At 38.9% G+C, this 21,574-nt stretch overlaps 3 protein-coding genes across 13 annotated transcripts in view; 2 read left to right on the top strand and 1 right to left on the bottom strand.

Moving 5' to 3' along the window:
• csnk1g1 (casein kinase 1, gamma 1) overlaps positions 1–11,629 on the top strand; it is a 55,296-nt gene extending 43,667 nt beyond the window's left edge. For 2 of the 4 annotated variants that reach the window (XM_017709792.2, XM_017709790.2), the window contains 2 exons: positions 2,442–2,465; positions 6,552–11,629. In XM_017709792.2, coding sequence (XP_017565281.1) covers positions 2,442–2,465; positions 6,552–6,606 — 79 coding nt within the window. In that variant the 3' untranslated portion in view covers positions 6,607–11,629. The remainder of the gene's footprint in view (positions 1–2,441; positions 2,466–6,551) is intronic. The other 2 variants (XM_017709793.2, XM_017709791.2) reach the window with 1 other exon arrangement.
• Positions 11,630–12,636: 1,007 nt separating this feature from the next.
• rps17 (ribosomal protein S17) lies at positions 12,637–17,216 on the top strand. Its single transcript, XM_017709803.2, has 5 exons — positions 12,637–12,734; positions 13,151–13,302; positions 15,202–15,307; positions 16,478–16,543; positions 17,098–17,216. Exons 1-5 carry the CDS (start codon positions 12,732–12,734, stop codon positions 17,170–17,172), a joined length of 402 nt encoding a protein of 133 aa, XP_017565292.1. The 5' UTR covers positions 12,637–12,731; the 3' UTR covers positions 17,173–17,216.
• Positions 17,217–18,199: 983 nt separating this feature from the next.
• neo1a (neogenin 1a) overlaps positions 18,200–21,574 on the bottom strand; it is a 242,931-nt gene continuing 239,556 nt past the window's right edge. For 7 of the 8 annotated variants that reach the window (XM_017709797.2, XM_017709794.2, XM_017709801.2 and 4 more), the window contains one exon: positions 18,200–20,268. In XM_017709797.2, the coding sequence (XP_017565286.2) occupies positions 20,185–20,268 (84 nt within the window). In that variant the 3' untranslated portion in view covers positions 18,200–20,184. The other variant, XM_017709799.2, reaches the window with a different exon arrangement.

Raw genomic sequence — 21,574 nt, 5'->3', positions numbered from 1 at the left:
AGAAAACATGTAGGCAACTAAGATGCAGCTGAGATATCAAATAGCTGATACTATTGGCTGATGTTGGTGCTCCGTGGATTTATTGGTGTTTTGTAAAAATACAGCTAAAACACCAATGTACACCACATGCCAATAAAGCACAGATAATTAGTGCCATGCTTTGAATTGTAATGAAAAAGCACTTTTCACGTGAATAAAACTGTTTACTTCTGAGGATTTAGTTCTCTTGCACCAGCTTTAATAGTCTGCTAAGCTTGGACGAGGCTTAAGTCACCAGTACACTGTGCGTTTCTGCTGTTTTTGAGTTAAAGAAATTAATTTCACATTTGGCAGTGTTAGCATTATTCTGCCTTCTTAGCTACCTAAATTCGGTATTATTATGTCGGTCATAAATTGTTGTATCAGTTGGGCCTTAAAGGCGACAAAGCAACTTTGAGTCTCCACTAGTAGGAAATGAAGTTGAAATTCACATAAGCATGCATTCACACGTCAACTGCACACAATTAATTATTCTCTCTTAGTTTCTTCTGATGTACCCTTGAATTGGTCTTTGTTTAGTTTTGTGTGTAGAAGTGTAGTCATTTCCTGTGATATAATTATGGATACTTTTTTCTGTTCGGTCAGTACTTTGATATCTTAAATAGCTTCTCATCTTTGATTACTGATGCACAGACTTGAAAGTAAGCAATGTTGCAGGCTGTGTCCAATTAAAAGGCTCAAATAAGCACGCTAGGGTTTCCATGGATATCACACAGCATTTAACCTCATTAGAAATCTTTCCTGTTACCCATTCTCTCTGATCCTCACTTTCTGTCTTTCTCCTATCTTGGTTGGATCTTAACTTTCTAACTGTCCATCCCTTTATTCTTACAACCTTTAAAGAGGAATTCCACTAATTTTTCTAAATTTCTGCATATTTAATCATTCAGATGTCAATAGTCATTTAGAGTGGTTTGATGTGAAATGGTGCTTTTGTAGAAAAATTTGCTGACACCAAGTGCTTTACAGTGATGGTGATGGGAACCAGGTGTATTACTTAAAGGGAAAAGAAAGCATTATTGAGTCAGAAGGGGAAAAACATGCTAAAATATGATGCCCATACACTGCTCTGAGTGGTATCAGGTCTGATTAAGTATGAAGATCACATGCACAGACTCAAAAAGAAGATCTGGCTCCGTGTTTAGGTCTCAGAAGCAAAATCTGCATTATACTGATAAACATATGATATATGATAATAGTAGATAATTCACTCATATCCCCAGAAGGCATATCCTTTACCAAGTTTTGACAAAGTTCTCTTTGAATGCTATTTCAGTGTGCTCACAATCATCAGATCCCTCCATTGCGGAAGATCATTGTAAAATGTTCTTCTGTAAATTGTGTGCAATTACACATTTCCACCAGAGAGGTCCAAATCCCAAAAACTTGTAGCGCATCTCTAATTGATAACTATTATAAAGCAAAATCTCAGGTGAATTTGATGCTGCTTTGATTAATACATTTGCATTAGGAAGCATGTAGAGGCATGAAACCCTTTAGGCATCTGCTTCCTATCACCACCACTGTGAACTATTCTGTTTCAGTAGGTTTCTCTAGAATGGAGCATTTTGCACTTTTTCAGCCTTTTTTTTCACTTTAGCCACATTGTTTTTCTTGTTTTTAGTTCACACTGTAAAGCACTTGGAGCTGCATTTTAAAAGTATGAAACATGCTAAATGAAGTTGACTTCAAATATGTATGTATGTATGTGACTGTATACACAGTATGCACATTACTATACACCAGTATTGCACCATTCCATTATAAATGATGATAAGTACAGTTGTACACTTTTCCATATGTACAATGTGTGAGTCTGAGGTAGAAAAATAGTTGACATGCAGGGGATAGAATATAGATGTATAGATATTTCAGATTACAAGATATGGATAGATGATGTACAAGATGTCAGTCTGTATGTCTCGGAAACGGCTGGTTATTGTTACAGTAATATTATTACTCTTATTGTTACTATCAAACCACTCTGAATAACTGTTTACATCTTAACTGTTTACTTGGGCAGGTATTTTCTATTATTGGTGGAATTCTCCTGGGCAAACCATCATTAGAAAACTTAAACTGTTACAATATTTACCTCATTTGTTATCGAGTTAAGAAGTAAATTTGCAGAATAATCTCCCAATTTTAGATTTATAAATTAGTGGAACTTAATACATGCCCCATACTATGTTCCTTGTTCTTCCTGTTTCGATGGCCCACCGATCACAGCAGATATGTTTGGATTAATATCCTAACTATCCTCCTTCTCTCTTCTCTCTTTCTCTCGTCCCCCCCATTCTCTGTGTCCCCTGTTGCTCTTATGTGGCTGGCATGAGGTTTGTCTCATCGTCTCACCACTGTGTAATAATCTCTGTCTTTTCTCTTTTCACACTCTTCTGTAGCTGCGTGAAAATGCTCAACCTGTGGTGAGTCCCTCTCTCCAGTCCACATCAAAACCCAAGGGGGGAGTGGACCAGCCTAGACTGTGGGCGTATAGGCCTAGTATACATGAAGGCACCAAGCCCGAAACAGTTACAGGCTTTCTCATGAAAAAAAAGAAAGAAATACCACCTGGACTGGAAATACCATGCTGCTAGTCTATATTAACAGAGGGAGCTCTTTCACTCACTGTTATAGGGTGAGGTGGCATGAACCAGTACATTTTTAATTGGACAATGTTTTAAAAGAAGATATTTTGCGTAAGCTTTATACTCGCTCGCTTCTCTGTTTAGCGAAGTGCTAGTACTGCATTATGAGTGTAGAGGACTGCAAAGATTTTTAGAGGAAAAAAAATGTATTTTGGACTGTGCATCTTATAGCCAGTGACTATAAATGGTTGACCTCAAAATTGACTAGTTATGCAGAGACATGGAAACTTCATCCCAGAAACGGCTGTAGTGAACTGTATCACTTTTCTATGTGTCAGTCTGGAGCTGTTCTCTTTCCTCTGCATGTTCCTCCAGTCGTTCACATGGGTTCATCTTGTTGTGTTGTTGATGTCTGAACTTGTGCTACTCTAACTTCACTAAGAGTATAAGCGGGTGTGTGTGTGTGTGTCTGTGTCTGTACATGTTTCGTCAGTATTTAACAGCTTACTCTGCATTCTACATGTATGAAGCCACAAAGACGATTAATTCATTCTACTTTGACAACAGTGGTTGTAAGCAGTGTAGCTTGCTTTAGTAATTCTTTCTGTAAAGAAACGGTTTTGGCAAAAAATCTAATTTTCACAATTTTCCACTTACCCCAGATGTAGTAGATCAGCCAAGACATGTTCTTTACTTTTAAACTGGAGCTATGAGGCTGACATTGATGATAAACACAAGAAGTCACACAAATAACCCAAATCTTTTCTTTAAATTCATCTCCAAAACTGCATCCAGGTCTTCATTAAAGGTGCTACAAAATGCATTTGTTTTAAATTGTCCTCTGATGTCTACATAGAAGACATCTGTGCAACCTTAAAGGTACCATAGAATTGAAAACTGTATTTACGTTGGCGACGCTGAACAAGGAGAGTTCAGTACATGGAACTGACATACTGTGAACCTCAAACACTGTTGGCTCTTCCTTCAAATGAAAATCTCGCCTTTGCAAAAGAGGACAACAAAATGGGCCAAAATGGGCACTGTGGTCAGTGCAAAAAATGCCCAAATGCGTTTTTACACACCTGTTTCTATACCTTTTGATTTGGTCCTAGAATGAAGCAAGTCTTTTTCCCTTTTTTGGTGGGCTGAATAAATAATGAATAATTTAATGATCTCTGCTCTGATTTGCTGATTTACAGTGAGGCACCATGCTCATTCAGATAAAAGCAGCATGTCGAAATGTCGACACATGTTTGAAAGTAAAATTACCCTCCATGTAAATAAGCTGGGTTGTCATACTGTTTAGTTAGCTGTGCTACTTACTTGGAGCTTGCTAGTAGCTAACGTTACCTAACTGCTTGCTTTCAATCTCAACAACAATACAAAATAAAGTTCACTATGAAACTTTCAGTTTAAGATAATCCAGCTTCGAGGGTCAGACAGTGGATAAAATCACACAGCATGGCTGCTACAGGCTGCAGTTGGGGTTCTGTTGTTATTAAGGCTGGAACTGCGGCTCTTTGCAGTCTTTTAAGTCTCAGACGGTGAGAGAAGCCTGCCAAGGTTTGAGAAACTGTCCGAAGTAAAATGTGCAGAGCAAACCAAAATACTTTTAATTAAAGTTGTTTGGGATCCTGTTGCTAGCTTGGTTTGTGAATGGAACATTTGATTATAAAGCTGGTGAATAGGAAGCAAAACAGTCTCATTTAATGATAAACACTAACCATGACCATTGACAGTTCAGTTCCTTGGGAAAGGTATGAAAAGTCCCGAATTCCCCTTAACAGCCTGGATTTGCAGATTTCTGTTTGATGTTTTCATTGCTGTTGCTTTGTTGTCGTTTCACTGGGCTAGATCGTGGGCTGGTGTATGTCAAATTTGGGGGTGTGAATATTAATGAGTCAAGACTGTTAGTTTAGAATTTTGGATTTGCCCCATTTTACTGCCCTTTTGCAAATGGGGGATTAGCATTTGAAGGAAGAGCCAACAGTGTTTGAGGTTTATGGCATGTCAGTTCCATGTATTGAACTCTACTTATTAAACTGTGCCAGTGTAAATACAGTTTTTCATTCTATGGCACCTTTAAGGTTGCACATATTTGTCGATGCATTCTAGGTTATTGTATTGTGGCCATTTTAGACACTTTAGGATATCTAATTCTCACTTGCACAGACATGGCTGCTACAGATACACAGTTGAGAGTTCTGTTTCGTTTGATAAAGAACTGTTTTTGAACTGAAGATAAGCAGAAGACACTTTATAAAGAGAAATATCAAATATAATGCAGTGTCCATATTTGTTTGATGTACAGGCATGCTAAGGGGTATTGGATTCTGTGGGGAATCAGAATTTGACACAACACCTGTTGTCTAAAATACCTGCCTGCTGCATTCAAGTTTTGTTCATTTTAGTTCACCTCAAGTTACTGGTTTTAACAAATGGTTGTACACTTGGCCTCGTCATATTTCCTCAGGGGAATCCCTAGCGCCATCTTGAGGGCTGTTCCATTACTTTATTAGCTCGAGTGACCGTTGTCAGTTGAGCCCTCGGAGGGAGTTGAGCGAGTATCAGTGTAGACCTTCTGCAGCAGAACTTGCCCAGAAATCATTGTGGCCTGACATGTTTCCTTATTCAAACCCCAAATTAATGGCGGACAAAGCTGTTTATAAGCCATAGCAATAAACTGCTTTAAACTAATTAAAATGTTAAAACCATAACATTCTGTTTGCTGGGCTTTAGATTCTGTTATGCATGAAAGCTGATAGAACTACATGACCTTCCTTCAAGCTGGATTGTTAGCTTGCTAAAGGCCACTTGGCTAATGAAAAAAAAAAGAAACACTTCACCACAATGCTACGCCAAGTTTATAGCCAGGCAAGCAAATACTCACTCATGTTATGTACGTACTGCTCGAACTTAAGAAATGTTTTGCATTGCGAAGTGTGAGTGGCCACTTGTGTAACATCCGTATGGTGAATGGGTACAGGCAGGTTTAGAAAAAGAAGAACTGGGGCTGTACTAAGCCTGAGGTTCCTAATCTGAGTTCTGGTGACCTACCACTATGTGAATTTTATGCTTTGTCTCTTTGTGCAACCCTGATTCAACTCTTTCACTAATTAAATACTTGTGTGCTGGGTCAGGTGTTTAGAGTAGAGAAATCACAAAAGGGGTCACTACTTTCGAGTAATTGTTGACTTGTAGAATTTGTTGGTGATGTTGGCCTTTTAAAGGGCTGACCTGGAAAAGCATAATTTAGGCTGTGTTCACATTACCAGGTTGAAGTGGCACAAATATTTGCCCTTTTTTTGCCCTAATGTGACTCAGATCTGATGTTTTCAAATCCGATCTGAGTCACTTTCATATGTGGTCCTAGATCAGATACGTATCCGATTCGTGGCCATGTGACCTTAATGTGACGCTCAGATCGGAATTCATGTGCTTTTTCGCTTTTTCACTGTGCCATCATTCATCCTTCAGCATTACCATGGCAGCAGCAGCGAACAGAAGTTAAAGCCTGTAAACTTTGGAAAAGCAGCACATCTCACCCTTTTCACCATCGTCTCGCTCTAATAATGAAGCTGAGAGCTGATAAGAGTTAATTATGTTCACAGTGAAGCTTGTTCTGACCATTACGTCAGAATGTAGCTTTGAACGTCTTGACTGATCAAATTCATCTGGCCTAAGTGGAAAATTGAATGAATTTTCACCAAGCCATTCATTTAAAGTTACTACCCTCTCTTGCTTTCCTAATCTAAAAGCTCCTAATCTATGAGTCAGAATTACAGTTAGCTCTACTGAATTAAAATTTGATACTGTACAGTACTGATTGCTTGCGTGGTCAGCAACAGATGCTTAATTTGCCTTACTGCTTAGCTCTGTTTGATGCTCGCTCAGTCTGATGGTAACGTCTCTCTGTGTCCTCAGGTGCTGCTGCTTCTTCAAGAGGAAGAGGAAGAAGAACACCCCGCGGCACAAATGATCCGGCAGCCTCTGCACCCTGTGCCCGCTTTTGGTTGTTTTAAGAGTGTTTAATAAAGAAATTTTATTCAAAAGAAGACAACAGAATGCCCTCAAGATGAATAGCCTCAAGGGTACCTACCTATGAGATACATGCACATATTGTCCCTCTGGGGAAATGGAAAAGGATGCCAGACCTCATGGATGGGTTCCTTGAGTTGGGATATATACGCACGCATTTGGATCTCAAAGCACTGGAACAGCGTTTCACTCCTTCGTTTGCTGTCATGCTTCTTGGTTTTCTTATGTCCCCCCCGAACACTTCCCCAGTCCTTCTTCGGTGGAATTGGCAATGATGGTAATGACCTCTGTGAACCAGCTCTGGAGAGGTTTGGAGGGAGCATCCATCAGCCCGAAGAGCCTTGCCCATGCTGGATTTCACCCACTGACGCTTCTCTACTACATGCTCTTCTACACCCTCTTTCACTACACAACACAGAGTGAGGCTGCTAACGGCCAGCCTGTCCCTTTTCACCCCCCACACTTGTCTTCTTTTCATGTCTCATTGCTTCTTCACATCCTGACTGTGTGGTCAAAGCCTTAGAATATTGATAGTAGCGCTCCTTTGTGTTACCTATTGAATCAAATTAGCATAAGCATCTTCAGCGAAAAAGCTAACTGTCTTAACGATGCTAACAGGCCTTTCCGTGTGGACTATGTAAATTGTGTGAAATAAGCAGCCATGTGTAAAGTGGTAACAGGGGCTGTTTTGGTAACTTTGTCTTCATGGCCTTTGACCCTCATGGCAATGTGCTGCCTTGCTCTTTTCTGAGGTGGAGAAAGCGAGATGGAGCGAAGCTTCAAGGGCCCGGGTTCGGGCCCCGGCCCGGTGCAAATGTGAGCCTCAGCACATTCCTCAGTTCTAGTGAATGGTATTTAAGCTGCTTGTTCTAAAGCACTCCACCCACTATGACCTACCAGCCAGTCATGCTGCTTTTTCCTCTTGTGATATCGCATCGCTTTAACGTGAAACTGGCTTTTTTTTGTCCCTATTAGCTGGGATTTCAGAGCTGAACTTGCCAGTGAAGCTTTTTGCTCCTCTTGCGCTCTGTGGTTCTCTTTGTATCAGAAAACACGTTCTCACTGCTTTTTCTTTCCTTGTCGTCATCTTATTTCCAGGACCCAGCCCCTGGCTTGAATGTGTTGTTTCTTGAGTTTCTTTATGATATATACCTATTATAATGCCATATAAATGTAAATTATTCCCAAGGAGAATAGTAGACGTGCAGTTACAGTTAACGGGTGACAAATTCTTTTTATGTCGCTATAGTACATGCGCCTTCAGAACATGCTTCTGAATGTGTCTGAATGGAGAATCAGGTAGATGTATAGGGAACTTGTTCTGAAAATCATTCGTAATAATTTAGCAATGGCTGTTTAGGACATGTTTCCTTGGCTTATAGCAGTTTTGCTGGGTATTTTCAGTCGCTCAGAACTCCAATCCGCAGTAGAAGTCTTTGAGGGACTTTGGAGGATATACAGACTGATGGGAGGAACTGGAGCACCATCTCCAACTGCCACTGCAAAACTTCTCGGTTTAATGCCTTAACAAACTCTACACTACACAGCAGGTCCCTAGGGCTCTGCAGAAAGACACTACGGAACTCCTCCCTTGCCTTTATACTCATGGTAGACTAGTGGTCAAGGTCCAGTAATGCAGCAATGGGGCATTTGAATCCTGAACAGCCAAACCCACTCAAATTAAGATGATCACAGATTACGGCACGAAAATTGAGTCCAGGTCGATATTTAGCAAATACTGCATAAGTGACTGCATGTTTTTTATTTGGCTTTTTATTTTTTATTATTATTATTTTATTTTATTTTAAACATGTTGGTCTCTTTTCCATTTGTAAATGCTCTTGAGTCATGTACTGGTCATTAGAGGCTCAGTAGGACAGCCCTTGATCTCTAATGTATAGGATGAGGCAGTCCTTAGAGCCCATGAGTTCCATTCAAATTTGGGGCTTAGATTTGGGCTCGATTATGTTCCCAAGGGGTTTTGTGCTAGAAGTACTGTAGTCCTTTTTATTTTTGCAGAACAAAATGGCATAATGGCTTTTAAAGAATGGAAATTATAATCTCAGTGGTGATGTTGCCTTTCTTCAGTGATCGCCTGTCCACAGCATAATTCCATGTTTGTGATCCTTTTTAATGTGTAGTAAATGTGAATTGAAAAGTGTAAGAAATTATATAACTTTTTCTTTTTGTTTTTTGGTTTTGTTCATCACCTGGCCATACAAATGTTGGGAGCAGAGAAAGAGGGACCATGGGAGAGTTTGACTGCACTACACTTTCTTTAACCCATTGTTTACCTTAACTGTCAATTGCCTGTACTGTTATGTACCCTTACTGTTGCGCATTGGACACCCTGAGATCATCCTTTAGGTCACAGCCTTTGAGAAGTGGTGGAGAAGGGTGTTTCCAGAGCTCTGTGCAGATACTGATACTGGTGGGTCCACTGTATGACTTCTAGTGAAGTGTAGCAGAAGGAGAAATTACTGAGGGAAATGTGACTTGCTGTAGTGATCCAGATAGATGATGGTCAGAAAGACATTGGACCAAATTTGTACCTTGACGGGGGGCACAACATATATATATAATATATATTTTTTTTTATTAACTTTTTTATTTTTACACTAGAAGAACTAGTGGTGATATTGAACCAGACTGTCCAATTCCATTGCTTGCTTATTGGGCATCATTGACTAAACATCTTGTAATAAATGTGTGTTGGGCGTCCCTCAAGAGTCTCACACAGGCCCTCCCGATTTTTTATTTATTTATTTTTTAATTTTATTTTTAAAGAAGCATTTGTCATCTTTTGGATTCTTGAATGAACGTATATGCTTTATATGTGATCCCCATCAGTACCTGGATAAAATCAGAAAGTTGTCCATGCAGATGTGACCCAGGGTTGGGGCAGCAGAGGGAGGGCGGCCAACCTGCCATGTAACCAGTGTATGCAACATTACTGTGCATTGTGAGCAATATTTCAGAGGCTTAGGTTATATAGAGTTTTATCTTATGCTCATCCAGTGTGACGTGAGTCACTGTGGTTCTAAATTATTTTGTGAAAAGTACTTGAATACTACTTTACTACGTTGAAAATTCCAGTTGCCGAACGTCTCCCATTGGTGTGTTGGGAGAGGCTTCTTTTGATGTTTCTTTTTTTTAATTTATCTTTTCTTGTATTGCATATTATTATGTGCCTCCACATGAGTGTTTGGTGAGGATTTAGTATTTTTTGGACATGTAATGCTTGCTGCTGTCGGGTGTGTCTGTGTGCTCGCTTAAGGGAGAACGACTCCTCACACTCCTCGTCCCATGCGCTTCCATTACCTGACGCCAGGATAATGCAGTGTCTGAACAAGGGTAGTAACTTGGCTGCGTTGTAGATTATGGCTGACCTTATTTGGCCTAAATCCTCTGTCCTGATCCAAGATCATTGTTAGTTAGGTTGTAGATTAAATCCAGATACAGACCATCTAGATTAAATCCAAACCTTGATTTCCTGGGGACGGGGACGACTTGTAAGGCTTTTATAAAGATGGAGCAGCTTGTATCGGCTGGTTATGTTAGCGGAAAAGTGAGTAGAAAATGTAAGTGTAGGGCGCCATCTGCTGGCCAATTATCTGTAATCTGCCTCTATGAATGCTACTCTAGACACTGAAATCAGACATTCTGCATATGAATTACTATTGAGCTTTGCAGAACTTGTTCCTTTTTACTGGGCTCTTGGCTGAGGCCATCATAATGACTACTAGCTCTCATCAATGCAAAGTAATGACTATTTCAAACCAACACAACTTGCATCTTTTAATTGCTTCTGTTTTGTAATAGTAGCCCACATTTAATACCCTTTGCACTCTTAACACACACAGTGTAAGGACCTTCATAATAAGGCTCATAATGAGCCTGTCCCTTAATGTTGAATTCTTTATGGTCAAGATGAACCTGAAGAACCAAACTCTGTTCCATAGCGTTCCAACAGCAGCCATTATATCTCTACGAGGAAATGTCTTAAGGGGATAATTGGCAAATACTCGTATAGTACCAACATTAGGTGGAAGCTCAGTGTTCCTGCAGTCTGTTAATGTGCATGGCTTTACGGATAAGAAAGCATCGGTTAAATTCGTGTATGTGGGACTTTATTTGATGTTACTCTCTGGGCATGAGATTTCTACATGTTCTGTTCACAGTTGCAATCACAGCTTCTATACAAGCTGCTTTGAGTTTTCACATCTTTTAAGATCAGCGTTAGTCCTGAAAGTTATTTCCATAGCATATTCTAGTTTACTGTACACTGTTATTTGATTGCCGTTGTGCAACAAAGCCTTTTTCCCCTCTTTTTTTTGTCTCTAACATGGTTAAATTGGTTTGTAAATCTGTTGAACAAAAGAGTTTAATGTGAACAGATTTGTAGGTCTGCTTATATGACACATTCTTTAATGAACTGTGTATTGACAGGAGTTTGGATTGGACAGAGCTGCAATATTTTCAGTTGTTGTCATCAACATTGTATCACCACTTTGTTTCCTCTCAGTGTTTCTTCAGCAAGATTCTGTGAGACAAAAAAGCTTTCTTCTAAAATATGGAACATTTGAATTGTACAGTCATGAAAGACAAGTCCCTTTTCTGGTTCTGGCCACATTTTCAAAGATACTATAAAAGCAGTGAATCTGAAATTGTATCAAGACTTTGTGTTGAAATATGAATGTTAATGTATTTGAATGGTTTCACTTAGTCAAGGGCTTCAATTGTGAGGGACTCATCTTTGTTTCTCCAGTTTAACACTACTACTTTTTTTTGAGTTGCAGAAAGATAAAGGTCTTAATCTTAAATGCCTATTTTTTTTCTGAGGAGTCATATGAAGTACCACATTTAACCTTTCAAAATTCAATTTTTATTCCCTCCACTCTTAAAGGGAAACTCAAGTTTGCACCCTTTTTTATGTAAAATAAAAGAAATTGTCTCAACTTCTAGAGTGTTGTCCTAATGTTTGGTCTTGAATGTTGAACAGTGCTGTAATTTGTCTGATTCACAAGCTTTGTGACGTAAGAAGCCTAGAAGGAAGCAGCTTAGAAGGGGTGTGTGTGTGTGTGTGTGTGTGTGTGTGTGTGTGAGAGAGAGAGATGTAACAAAAACAGCACAGTCACTAATATCCACCCTTTCAGCGTAGATTAGCACTGCCCATTCACACTAAACTTATATTTAGCCTGTACTCATACATATTTTATATATAGATTATATATATATTTTATATATATAATTTATATATATTTTTTATTTATATATATATTATATACATATATATATACATACACACACACACACACACATATATATATATACATATATACATATATATATATATATATATATATATATATATATATATATATATATATATATATATATATATATATATACACACACACACACACACACACGCACAGATGAACAGTACCAGTAAAGTTTAGTGGAGAAGGCATAATGGCCTGGTTCTGTTTTTTAGGGGTCTGTACTTGGTTGATTAGGGTGCGGGTATGCTTCAACATACAAACACATTTTATACAATTATATGCTTCCAGCATTGTAGTAGGATATCCAACATGCTCATACAGGTGTGACAGACAGGCCACATACTTTAGGCACTTCAAATGACCAGTTGAATGCACAAATATGCAGGTTAAATTTCTCCGTGATTGGGAACCCGTTGTATCTGGTTCTTTAAAGAGCCTTTTAAAAATGTCTGTGCAACACAAAAAAGGGACTGAAGGGCTCTTACAAGTCAAAGAACGTTTTGCTACACCATTACAGAAGCGGCTATTCAGGATAGCTGAAGGTTATGTAGAGAACTATGACAACTTAATCGACTATTTGAATACATTTTTTTCCTCTGTTTTATACGGTTCCACTATCGTTATAAGCTGTAGAACCATTTTTTAATACTTTAAAGACCAGTTTCTATGAAAAGTGGCTACTCCATTGGCATTAGCCCGGGGACTTTTATTTTGCTTCCGCCATAACGCATTTATTTCCGGCGTGGGTGCGCGCAGGTCTTTTCCTCAGACCTGAATCAACATGGTGGGTTATTTACAATTGACTACGAACGACTGGTAATCCGCTGTAATCCTTCTCTGTCCCTCAAAAAACGATGTTCAAAGCATTTGTACTAGATTTTTCACATAGTTATACATCAGCAACACTGAGTAGTGTGGACAGAGATGGATGTGTCACTGTTTTCAATATAGAAAAGATTCCGATCCACAGTTAACCGCAGCGCCGACGCTTCCGTGCTTCGTAAGACGTTCTGGGCGTCTCTGTCGTCCGTTTATTAAGTTCATTGTTGCTTAATAAACACCGGCTTTACACTTATTTTATCTGTGGCTGCTTAGAGCGACGCTGTTTTCCCTTCAGACACGCCAACGGTCCCTCAGTTTCAGCAAAGCCGGGCGTCGTTTGGGGCGAATCCTAATCACGTAGCTGTGTTTTTGCTTCAGGGTCGCGTTAGAACGAAGACGGTGAAGAAGGCCGCTCGGGTGATCATTGAGAAATACTACACCCGACTGGGCAACGACTTCCATGTGAACAAGAGGGTGTGCGAAGAGATCGCCATCATCCCCAGCAAACCTCTGCGCAACAAGATAGCCGGGTGAGTACAGGGGCTTCTGTAGACCCCCGAACACCGAGAGCTACAGGAGCCACTTTCTGCCAGACAAGACCAAACCTCATAGTTATGAGAAAGTCGGTCGTCATTATGAGATACTGTGTCACTTGCGATGCTGAGTCATACTTTTAAGACGTCAAGTCGTAATTATGAGAAAATAAAACATAATTGAGATAATAAGGCATAATTATGACAAATTTGAGGTTCCAAGTCATTAGGAGATACTAAATAGTATTATGTCAATTATGAGAGTCACAATTGAGGTACTAAGTCATAATTATGAGGCTTTGAGTCAATTATGAGAGTCACAATTGAGATACTAAGTCATGATTGAGGCTTTGAGTCACAATTGAGATACTAAGTTATAATTATGAGGCTTTGTCAATTATGAGAGTCACAATTGAGGTACTAAGTCATAATTATGAGAGTTTGAGTCACAATTATGAGAAAGTAAGCCAAAGTTCTGAAAGTCATAACTGTTATAAGACATACGTGAGATGCTAAGTCATGGGTATGAGAAAGTAAGGCGGAATTATGAGAAATAAAGTAATAATAAACTTATATAGCCATTTAGTAAGACATCATATTTTTCCAGTGATGGAAACGGGCTTCCATAGATAGCAGCTCCATGTCTGTCAGTTTGTGAATTCATCTGCAGGTGTAACAAAGGGGTGGCCAGTGCCATCCTGGAATAAAGCATGGCCACTTCTCTGACCAGTTACGGCAATTTAAGACAGTCATTCATCATCAGTCGTCCATCAATAATGTATAATCTGTAGTAAATGCAACCTATTTGATGTAAATGCTGTTCCCCTGTGAATGACTGAAATATATCACATCAACATGTTTTGGAGTTTAGTTTCATTGTGTTTTATTCACACGGAAATCATGGACAGATTAAATTGTGTACAGAGAAATACTAATTCATCAGTTTATAAATGTGTAAAATCATTACAAAGGAGTTACACAGATCTTTCAGAATTTCTGCATAATTCAGTGGTTGAGATGTAAAAACGTTGAGTGGTTTGGTGTGAAGTGGTGCAATGTAGACAAACAGCAGAGAAGCCGCAGTTCTTCAGTAATGGTGACAGACATTTATCCAGTGAACCTGTACGAGGCTTCTCGAGTTTTTATATTTCATTTTGGCAGACATTAAAAAGAGGTTTTCTTTAGACATCATAACCTTCCATGTCGCTGTTGCTGGAGGAAAACCTTTAATAATATAATAACTTTAAAAGGAAAGTAGGTTTTTCCTTCTTCTGTAATGTAAGTCAATGGAACCAGACTTTTTTCAGAGCTATTTTGGGCTGTTTCTTTTAGTCCATTCATCATGAAATTTACATACAATGTAAAGGACACAGTTATTTTGAAATAATGTAAAAACTGAACATCAAAAACAGATACGAGGTTGTCTTCTGACAGCAGTTCTCCACCATGAACGGATCTATTTTTTAGACCAAATTCTCATTTCTGTTATAATGACACAGGCATCAGTCAGAATATTGATAAGCATTTCATATAGTATCTTTCTGAGGGAGGCTTCAGTGGCATTAAATGCTTTGGACATTTGATGGGATGAAAACCTGCAGCCACCCTGGGCCTTTGAGGATAAGACTGGACACCCCTGCTGTAGACAATGTTTAGTGGTTGTTTTTGAATGTATTTCTGTAGTATTACTGTTCAAAGTTGGCTTTCCCAACTGCATCTTAGTGGACCCAAATTTGTCCATTTGTGTATGCACCAGTTCCACCAAGACAAATGTCTAGAACATGCAAGTGTACTTGACCAGTTTATTTTATAGGCTAAGTGAACATATTTGATAAGTCTGTTTGCTGTCACACAAGCTTCACATGCACATGTATTTGTCCACTTCTCTATGTGCAGATATGTGACCCATCTGATGAAGAGAATCCAGAGGGGTCCGGTCAGAGGCATATCCATCAAGCTCCAGGAAGAGGAGAGGGAGAGGAGAGATAACTATGTTCCAGAGGTCAGTGGGGCTCTTATGTGAAGGGCTGGTTTGTCCTGAAAGAAATCTTAAGCTGCATTCCAAAAGGTGGGCTTCATTTTTTGGACTGCTAACGTCATCGAAGGCTCATCCAATCAGAAAGATATTTTTAATACATCTGAGAATGCAGCCTACATTCTGACGGTTTTTGAGGTGCTACTGGAGTAGCCTTTCTAGTCTTGTCGCCGTTTGTCCAAACACCTGACCTCAACAAAGTTCAATAGACATGTTTGCAGATGAAATCACTGTCTGAGTGTTGCACACATTGTACTGCAAGGCTAGTAATATACAGTGCGCTGTTTGTGAGGAAACTGAACGCATTATGAATAATTAGGAACATTTTTTATCTGTGCACTTCTGTCGTTCACATCAGCAGGATTTTCTCCATCAGATTTCCTTTCCAATAACACAATGAAGTCTTGGTTGGTTGTTCCATTTTGCTTTATGTCATACAAATGAGAGCCTCCATAAGCCAGTGCTACAGAAGACCCACCTTTCTTAGCTGCAGTCTAGTTTTTGGAACGCAGCTTTATTGTTGGTTTGAGCTGGTTGATATCAGTTTTTCAGATTTGCAGGTACTTGAAAAAAAATCCCAGTTGGTATTACAGTCTATTTACAAAGGCCCACATGCCTAATCTTGCTTGTTTATATATTCACATTATACTTATGATCTGGCAAAAATAACACAATAGTGTCACAATTAAGAACTACCATCAAATGTATTATATATAAATGTATATATATATATATATATGTGTGTGTGTGTGTATATGTATATATATGTGTGTGTGTGTATGTGTGTGTGTGTATATATATATATATATATATATATATATATATATATATATATATATATATACACACATATATATACATATATATATATATATATACACAAAATTCCACATTTCCAAGTATATATCCACACACACATCACGTCCAGTCATGTTGACTCAAGACAACTAGTGTTGACCACTGATCATATTTGCTCATTCAGATGTCACTGTGAGAATGTTTGCTCTCCTCATGCAGCTGTTTTGATAACTGGTTGTAGAGAAATTCCTTCCATCGAGCTGTAGTGACGTGGCATTTTATCTACTGATGGAACGTATAAAACATAATGAGCTGTTTTTGTTATTCATGGATCTTTAGGTTTCGGCTCTGGATCAGGAGATCATTGAAGTGGATCCTGATACCAAGGAAATGCTGAGGATGCTGGTAAGTTATTACAGCCATTATAGATATATTATAGATATATAGATAAGAGTTGGTGGCTTTACCTTTAAAGTTGATGTGCAACTTTTAAGTTTGAAAACTCTGGCAAGAACCCAACTGATTTGAATTTAGGTAGCACTGCATGCAAACACCAGCAGTAAATGTTTATTAGCCCTGTGCTGTGAGACTCTGGTGCTCCAAGCAGAGCTGTGAATGTGTAGAAGGTTTGATATTCCAGTGCAGGGTATAACCATCACATCATCTTTGCAGATATATGCAAGATTTTTTTTTCATACTAGAAAAAATGCTCATCAGGTGACATTTCTATCCCTCATCAGTAGTCTGCTGTAGTCTGAATCACTTCATTTACAGAAAAGTTAGAACATAATTCCACTCTTCCAGTTTAAACTCACTTTGGAGCTCATTTGAGAATCTAACACAAGGTTCCTCATTTCATGATGATGATGATGATTTTATACTCTTCTTCTTTTATCCATACTTGTGCATCTTAACTTGCTACAGTTACAACAGTAACAGGGGACTGGTTTGTTTTTCAGGACTTCAGCAGCCTCCCCAACCTACAGGTTACTCAGCCCACCATTGGAATGAACTTCAGAACTCCCAGAGTCTAGATATCTCCACTTCATACAGGAATAAAATTGGGGAAAAAAAGAGATTGTCTTTAGTTGTGATTTTCAAATGTGGAGTTTGGAGAAATGTTGAACTTTAAATTGTACACTGCCTACAGCTTCTGTGTCGCAGGTTATCGTCCATATTCACGTCCCTGACTCCACTTCGGACCATAACTCACTCATATTGTTAAAGTACATTTAAAAGTTTAAAGACTTACTCATGAATTAGAACTGTTAACCAGATTAACTGAAACCGTAAGACCACATCCAGTCTGGACGCAGCTGAGGCATTTCTAATGCCCAACAAAACACCAGTATATTCTTAGCATTTTAATCAACAGGCAGGAAAAAAAGGGCAAAAGCCATCACTTTTAACTCGCATGCAGAAACGTTTATCATTCAGCTGCTCTGAAAAGTTTTTGGAAACAATTTACTTCTGAGCTTTGACATGTTTCAAAATCAAACGTGGTATCGGAGCTGGCTAAGTTTTCTTTCAGTAGTGGGAGGTGGAAGTCACAAATATTGGTTAATATTTTCCATTTGTTGTACCATCACAATGGAATGGAATACAATTCATAATAGAAATGAAGTTTTCAAGGTGTGCAAAAGTTGAATTTAGATGGACAACAATATGTTGGACATCAACTGAAACGGTAAAAAAGGTTCATTTTGATTTCAGGTTGACTTTAAGAAAATAAAATCAGTTCTATTTGACTATATATGCCTTAAATTTGCAGGAACTGTGATGGTCTATACTTAAGAATTAAGAGAAAATTATGTACACATTGTTCCACAATCTAATCGCAGGCCTAGCCAGTCAGAGGCTCTGTACTACTTCAGTAAATACACTTAGTACTGAGGGTGTAAATCTCTGACCTCAGGATTCTATAAGGACCTTTTGTTGAGGGGGGAAGAAAAAAAAATTGCAGCGAGGGCAAAGCATCGATACGATCCACGATTCGTTAATCTGGTACAGTTCAGAATCTTTAAAATGCACTTAATACAAAAATATGGCGCATAGGCAATAAAAACAAATACCAAGCTTTATTATTTACATTTGAAACTGTACCACAAAAATGAGTTTCACTGAGTTTTCTGATCAATAAATGATCCTCATATTCCAGAATCAATGCAGTTGACTCACCTCCTCCAGAGTGATTCTCCACAGGTTTCTTAAGATAGTGATGACATAAGTGTTTAATGAAGAAAATACAAGACTTTTTTTTTTCAGAATTAGATTTTTTTTAAAAAGCCACAGAGTTTTCTACAGACAGCAAAAATCTTTGTACAGAAATAAGCAACAGAATTCCTCGTCTGCAACACTGTAAAACCTGTTGCTCAAATACCGTTTCAGAGGCCAAAAAAAAACAAAACAAAACAAGACCAGCTGCCTACCGCTAAGCTATGACACTACATTACACAAATATAGCTTTAGATTCAAAACACAGGATATGTAAGAAATGTTTTTTTTCCCGAAGTTGCTGAAAAAGTGCAATAGAGGTTTAGGTTGACTGTCTACAACTGTATTAGTTTATCCCAAATAGGTGATCCTCTCGTTCGAGCGGGTTCCTGTATTAAAACCCCACTTCTTACAGTCATACTGACATTCAAAAAGATGCAGAAGATGCGACGATGTTAATAAAGTAGAACAAATTATGATTGCAGTGATATTTTTTTCTTTGGGTAAAAGGGCAGAAGGGTAATGCTTTCCAGGAGCAGTGTTTTTTTTCCTCTTTCACACTGAAATTCTATACAGAACAATGTATTTCTTCATATAAAACAACTACCAGAAAAAGAGGGGGGGGGGGGGGGTCACGACAGGGAGTCCTGCTTGATAGGTTAGCATTACTTGCGCTGTACATTCTAAAATGCTGTGGATGTGATTTTAACACATACAGAGCAAAATGGTACTTTTCTCATAGTGAACACATTCTGATTTAGCACATCTGGAGTCCAGCACTGGGTGAGCTTCCTTTGTTAGTTTATACTGCATTTTCCAATGTAACAGTGGAGCCTAACCTTACTTTAAGCCGCTGACTCGCAGCTGAAATCCTCGTACCAGCAAACTGACTGACCAGCATTGTTCAGCCTGTGAATGAGTCAGTATGTTGCATCACAGTCCCATGCTTTCCCTTCTGTGATAAAACAGGCAATCAGATGAAAATATAAGGCAATATTAGGACCTCCCATTCAGAAAAAGAGAAAAATTTCATACCAAGGGCAAAGCAACGTTACAATCCAATATCCAGTCAAATCTGTTTCAGAAAATGGAGCATGGACTCTCCCAGAGAGGAAAGAGAGCAGCATGGAAGGCTTTTGCGCTCTCATCCAAAAAAACAAAAAAAACAAAACATAAATGGCTATTTCTGAAGAAATAAAAGAAGAATGAGGCAGTTTTGAACTTATATACATATCTATACGTGTATATGTATATAAAATAATACAAAAACATTTAGAAAATAAAGAAAATGGCACAATATATGACATACAAAAAAAGAAAGACATCATTCAATCCAAAATACTTAATACAAAAATGAGTTATGGAAATAAAAAGGACGACATCCGATGTTCACCTCACAACGCGGAGGGGGCGGCGAGGCTTTATATATAGATACAAAAACGTACAAAGGAAAGACACAAATGAAACACTGTAAATTGTGCCTTAAGAGCACCAACACGAATACCAGCATACTGTAATCGTCCTTTTTTTAGGATAACGAAACGGTGTCTTTCGGAGCAGCAGGTCTCCGTAGCGAGAAAAAGGAAAAAGAACGAAGGTAACCGGACAAAAAAAAATCTTCTGGTAGAAGGAATCGGTGTCCACACAGAGAAATCTTCACTCCTTGAAACGATGGCCATTTCCTTCCTGAGAGTTAGCAAGGCAAGCCAAATGTTTTAAGTTAGTTAGTTTGTTGTCTTTTCTCTGCGGTCTGTGAAGGACTGAGGAGTCGTCCATGCCTCGGTGGGCCCCCCGCCAGGGGTAAGAGTTCTAATTGTGTGTAAGTGTTGTGCTCAGGCTGTGGTGATGGCATTTAGGTCCTTCATTAAACCCTCCAGGTGGGCCATTTCCTCCGACAGCTCGTCCGTATCATAGCTCTGAAGAAGACGAAGAGGGTTACTGCAGGGGTGGGGGGTGGGGGTAGGCTAGGGGGAACGGAAAGGGGGAGCAAGGCTTTGGAATTAGATTTAGGGACGGGCAGAACTTTTATGGTAAGCTATGAAGAAGACAGTCAAAGATACTGCAGAGCGGAAGCATCATCCAAAGATGTAAATGAAACGTTCACAGCCGCGAGCGTTCATGAAGATAATGGGACATGTTTTATCATCGATGCAGGACGAGTAGGAACAGTGCAGCAAATGAATTAAAGGCATGCAGCAATAAATTGAATCAACAGCCAATAAGTGTTGGAGAGAAAAGGGAGAGCAAAGCACAGAGGTTTGAGAGAGAAGATAAACCAGATTAAAATCACATCTGAAATGCAAAACACAGCATCTTCACTAATGTATGAATTTCAAGGCTACATTGCAGCAGCACTGATCATTGAGTTGTGCGTCACACTGGCTCCTTTAGAAGAATATTCCAGCATTTTTCAACATAATCACTTCATCTGCCATATTCGACATCGCATACTGTCCATTACTAGATTACCTAAAGGTCACTTACAACAGAAAGTTATCCCTGAACTTGGAGAAGAACAGAAGACCTGTTGGCTGGTCTTCGGATCTTTTCTAAGTAATTGACTACACCATACAGACGCAGTGCACAGAGGTCTGGCAGTCTTGCGGGGCCAGATCACTTCGAGAATGTCTGGGAACAAGTATGAGAGATTTTCCCAACTGAGTGTGTAATTTTCTACATGCCTCATGATGGAGGATAAACAGGAATAATCAGCATTTCATTATATCACAAGCTACGTTTCCATTCAAAGGTTTTCTATGAAAAACGTTTCAGAGTGCTTAAGCTGGCTGATGTAGGCTGTGGAAAGTGTAACTAAAGTGTAACTCTAATATTCTCTATTGCCAAACAACTGAATGCCTACAAAACTTTTTCCCGCTCAACTTTAGTGGATAAACTGTTTATTGACTCCTAAATTGTTGTGAAACCCCACATCAGAAACATTTATGTATTGATGAACCAAAACTTATGTGACATTTTTGCAGGCATTAGGCTTTCCCTATATTTTCCCCCATTTTCACCAAGGCCACAGCAATGTCACAATCCAATTTCCAGCCACTTTGTTTCAGAGGATGCAGCATGGACTCTCCCAGAGAGGAAAAAGAATGGCATGGAAAGCTTCTGCACTATCAAATAAGAAGCACTGCTATTTTTTAAGATTAAAGAAGGACAGGGAAGGTTTGAACACACACCTATATATACAGACCTTCTGAAGGTGGACCCTTA

Source organism: Pygocentrus nattereri, chromosome 15 (assembly GCF_015220715.1).
Source record: "Pygocentrus nattereri isolate fPygNat1 chromosome 15, fPygNat1.pri, whole genome shotgun sequence".
Classification (NCBI taxonomy): domain Eukaryota; kingdom Metazoa; phylum Chordata; class Actinopteri; order Characiformes; family Serrasalmidae; genus Pygocentrus; species Pygocentrus nattereri.
The sequence above is the reverse complement of the archived record's forward strand: the minus strand, read 5'-3'. Positions and strand labels throughout refer to the sequence as shown.

Excerpts from the sequence above, each read along its gene's own strand:
- rps17 (XM_017709803.2), top strand. Across the intron at positions 13,303-15,201 it reads CTGCGCAACAAGATAGCCGG|ATATGTGACCCATCTGATGA; the intron begins GTGAGTACAGGG and ends CTCTATGTGCAG. Across the intron at positions 16,544-17,097 it reads AGGAAATGCTGAGGATGCTG|GACTTCAGCAGCCTCCCCAA; the intron begins GTAAGTTATTAC and ends TTTGTTTTTCAG.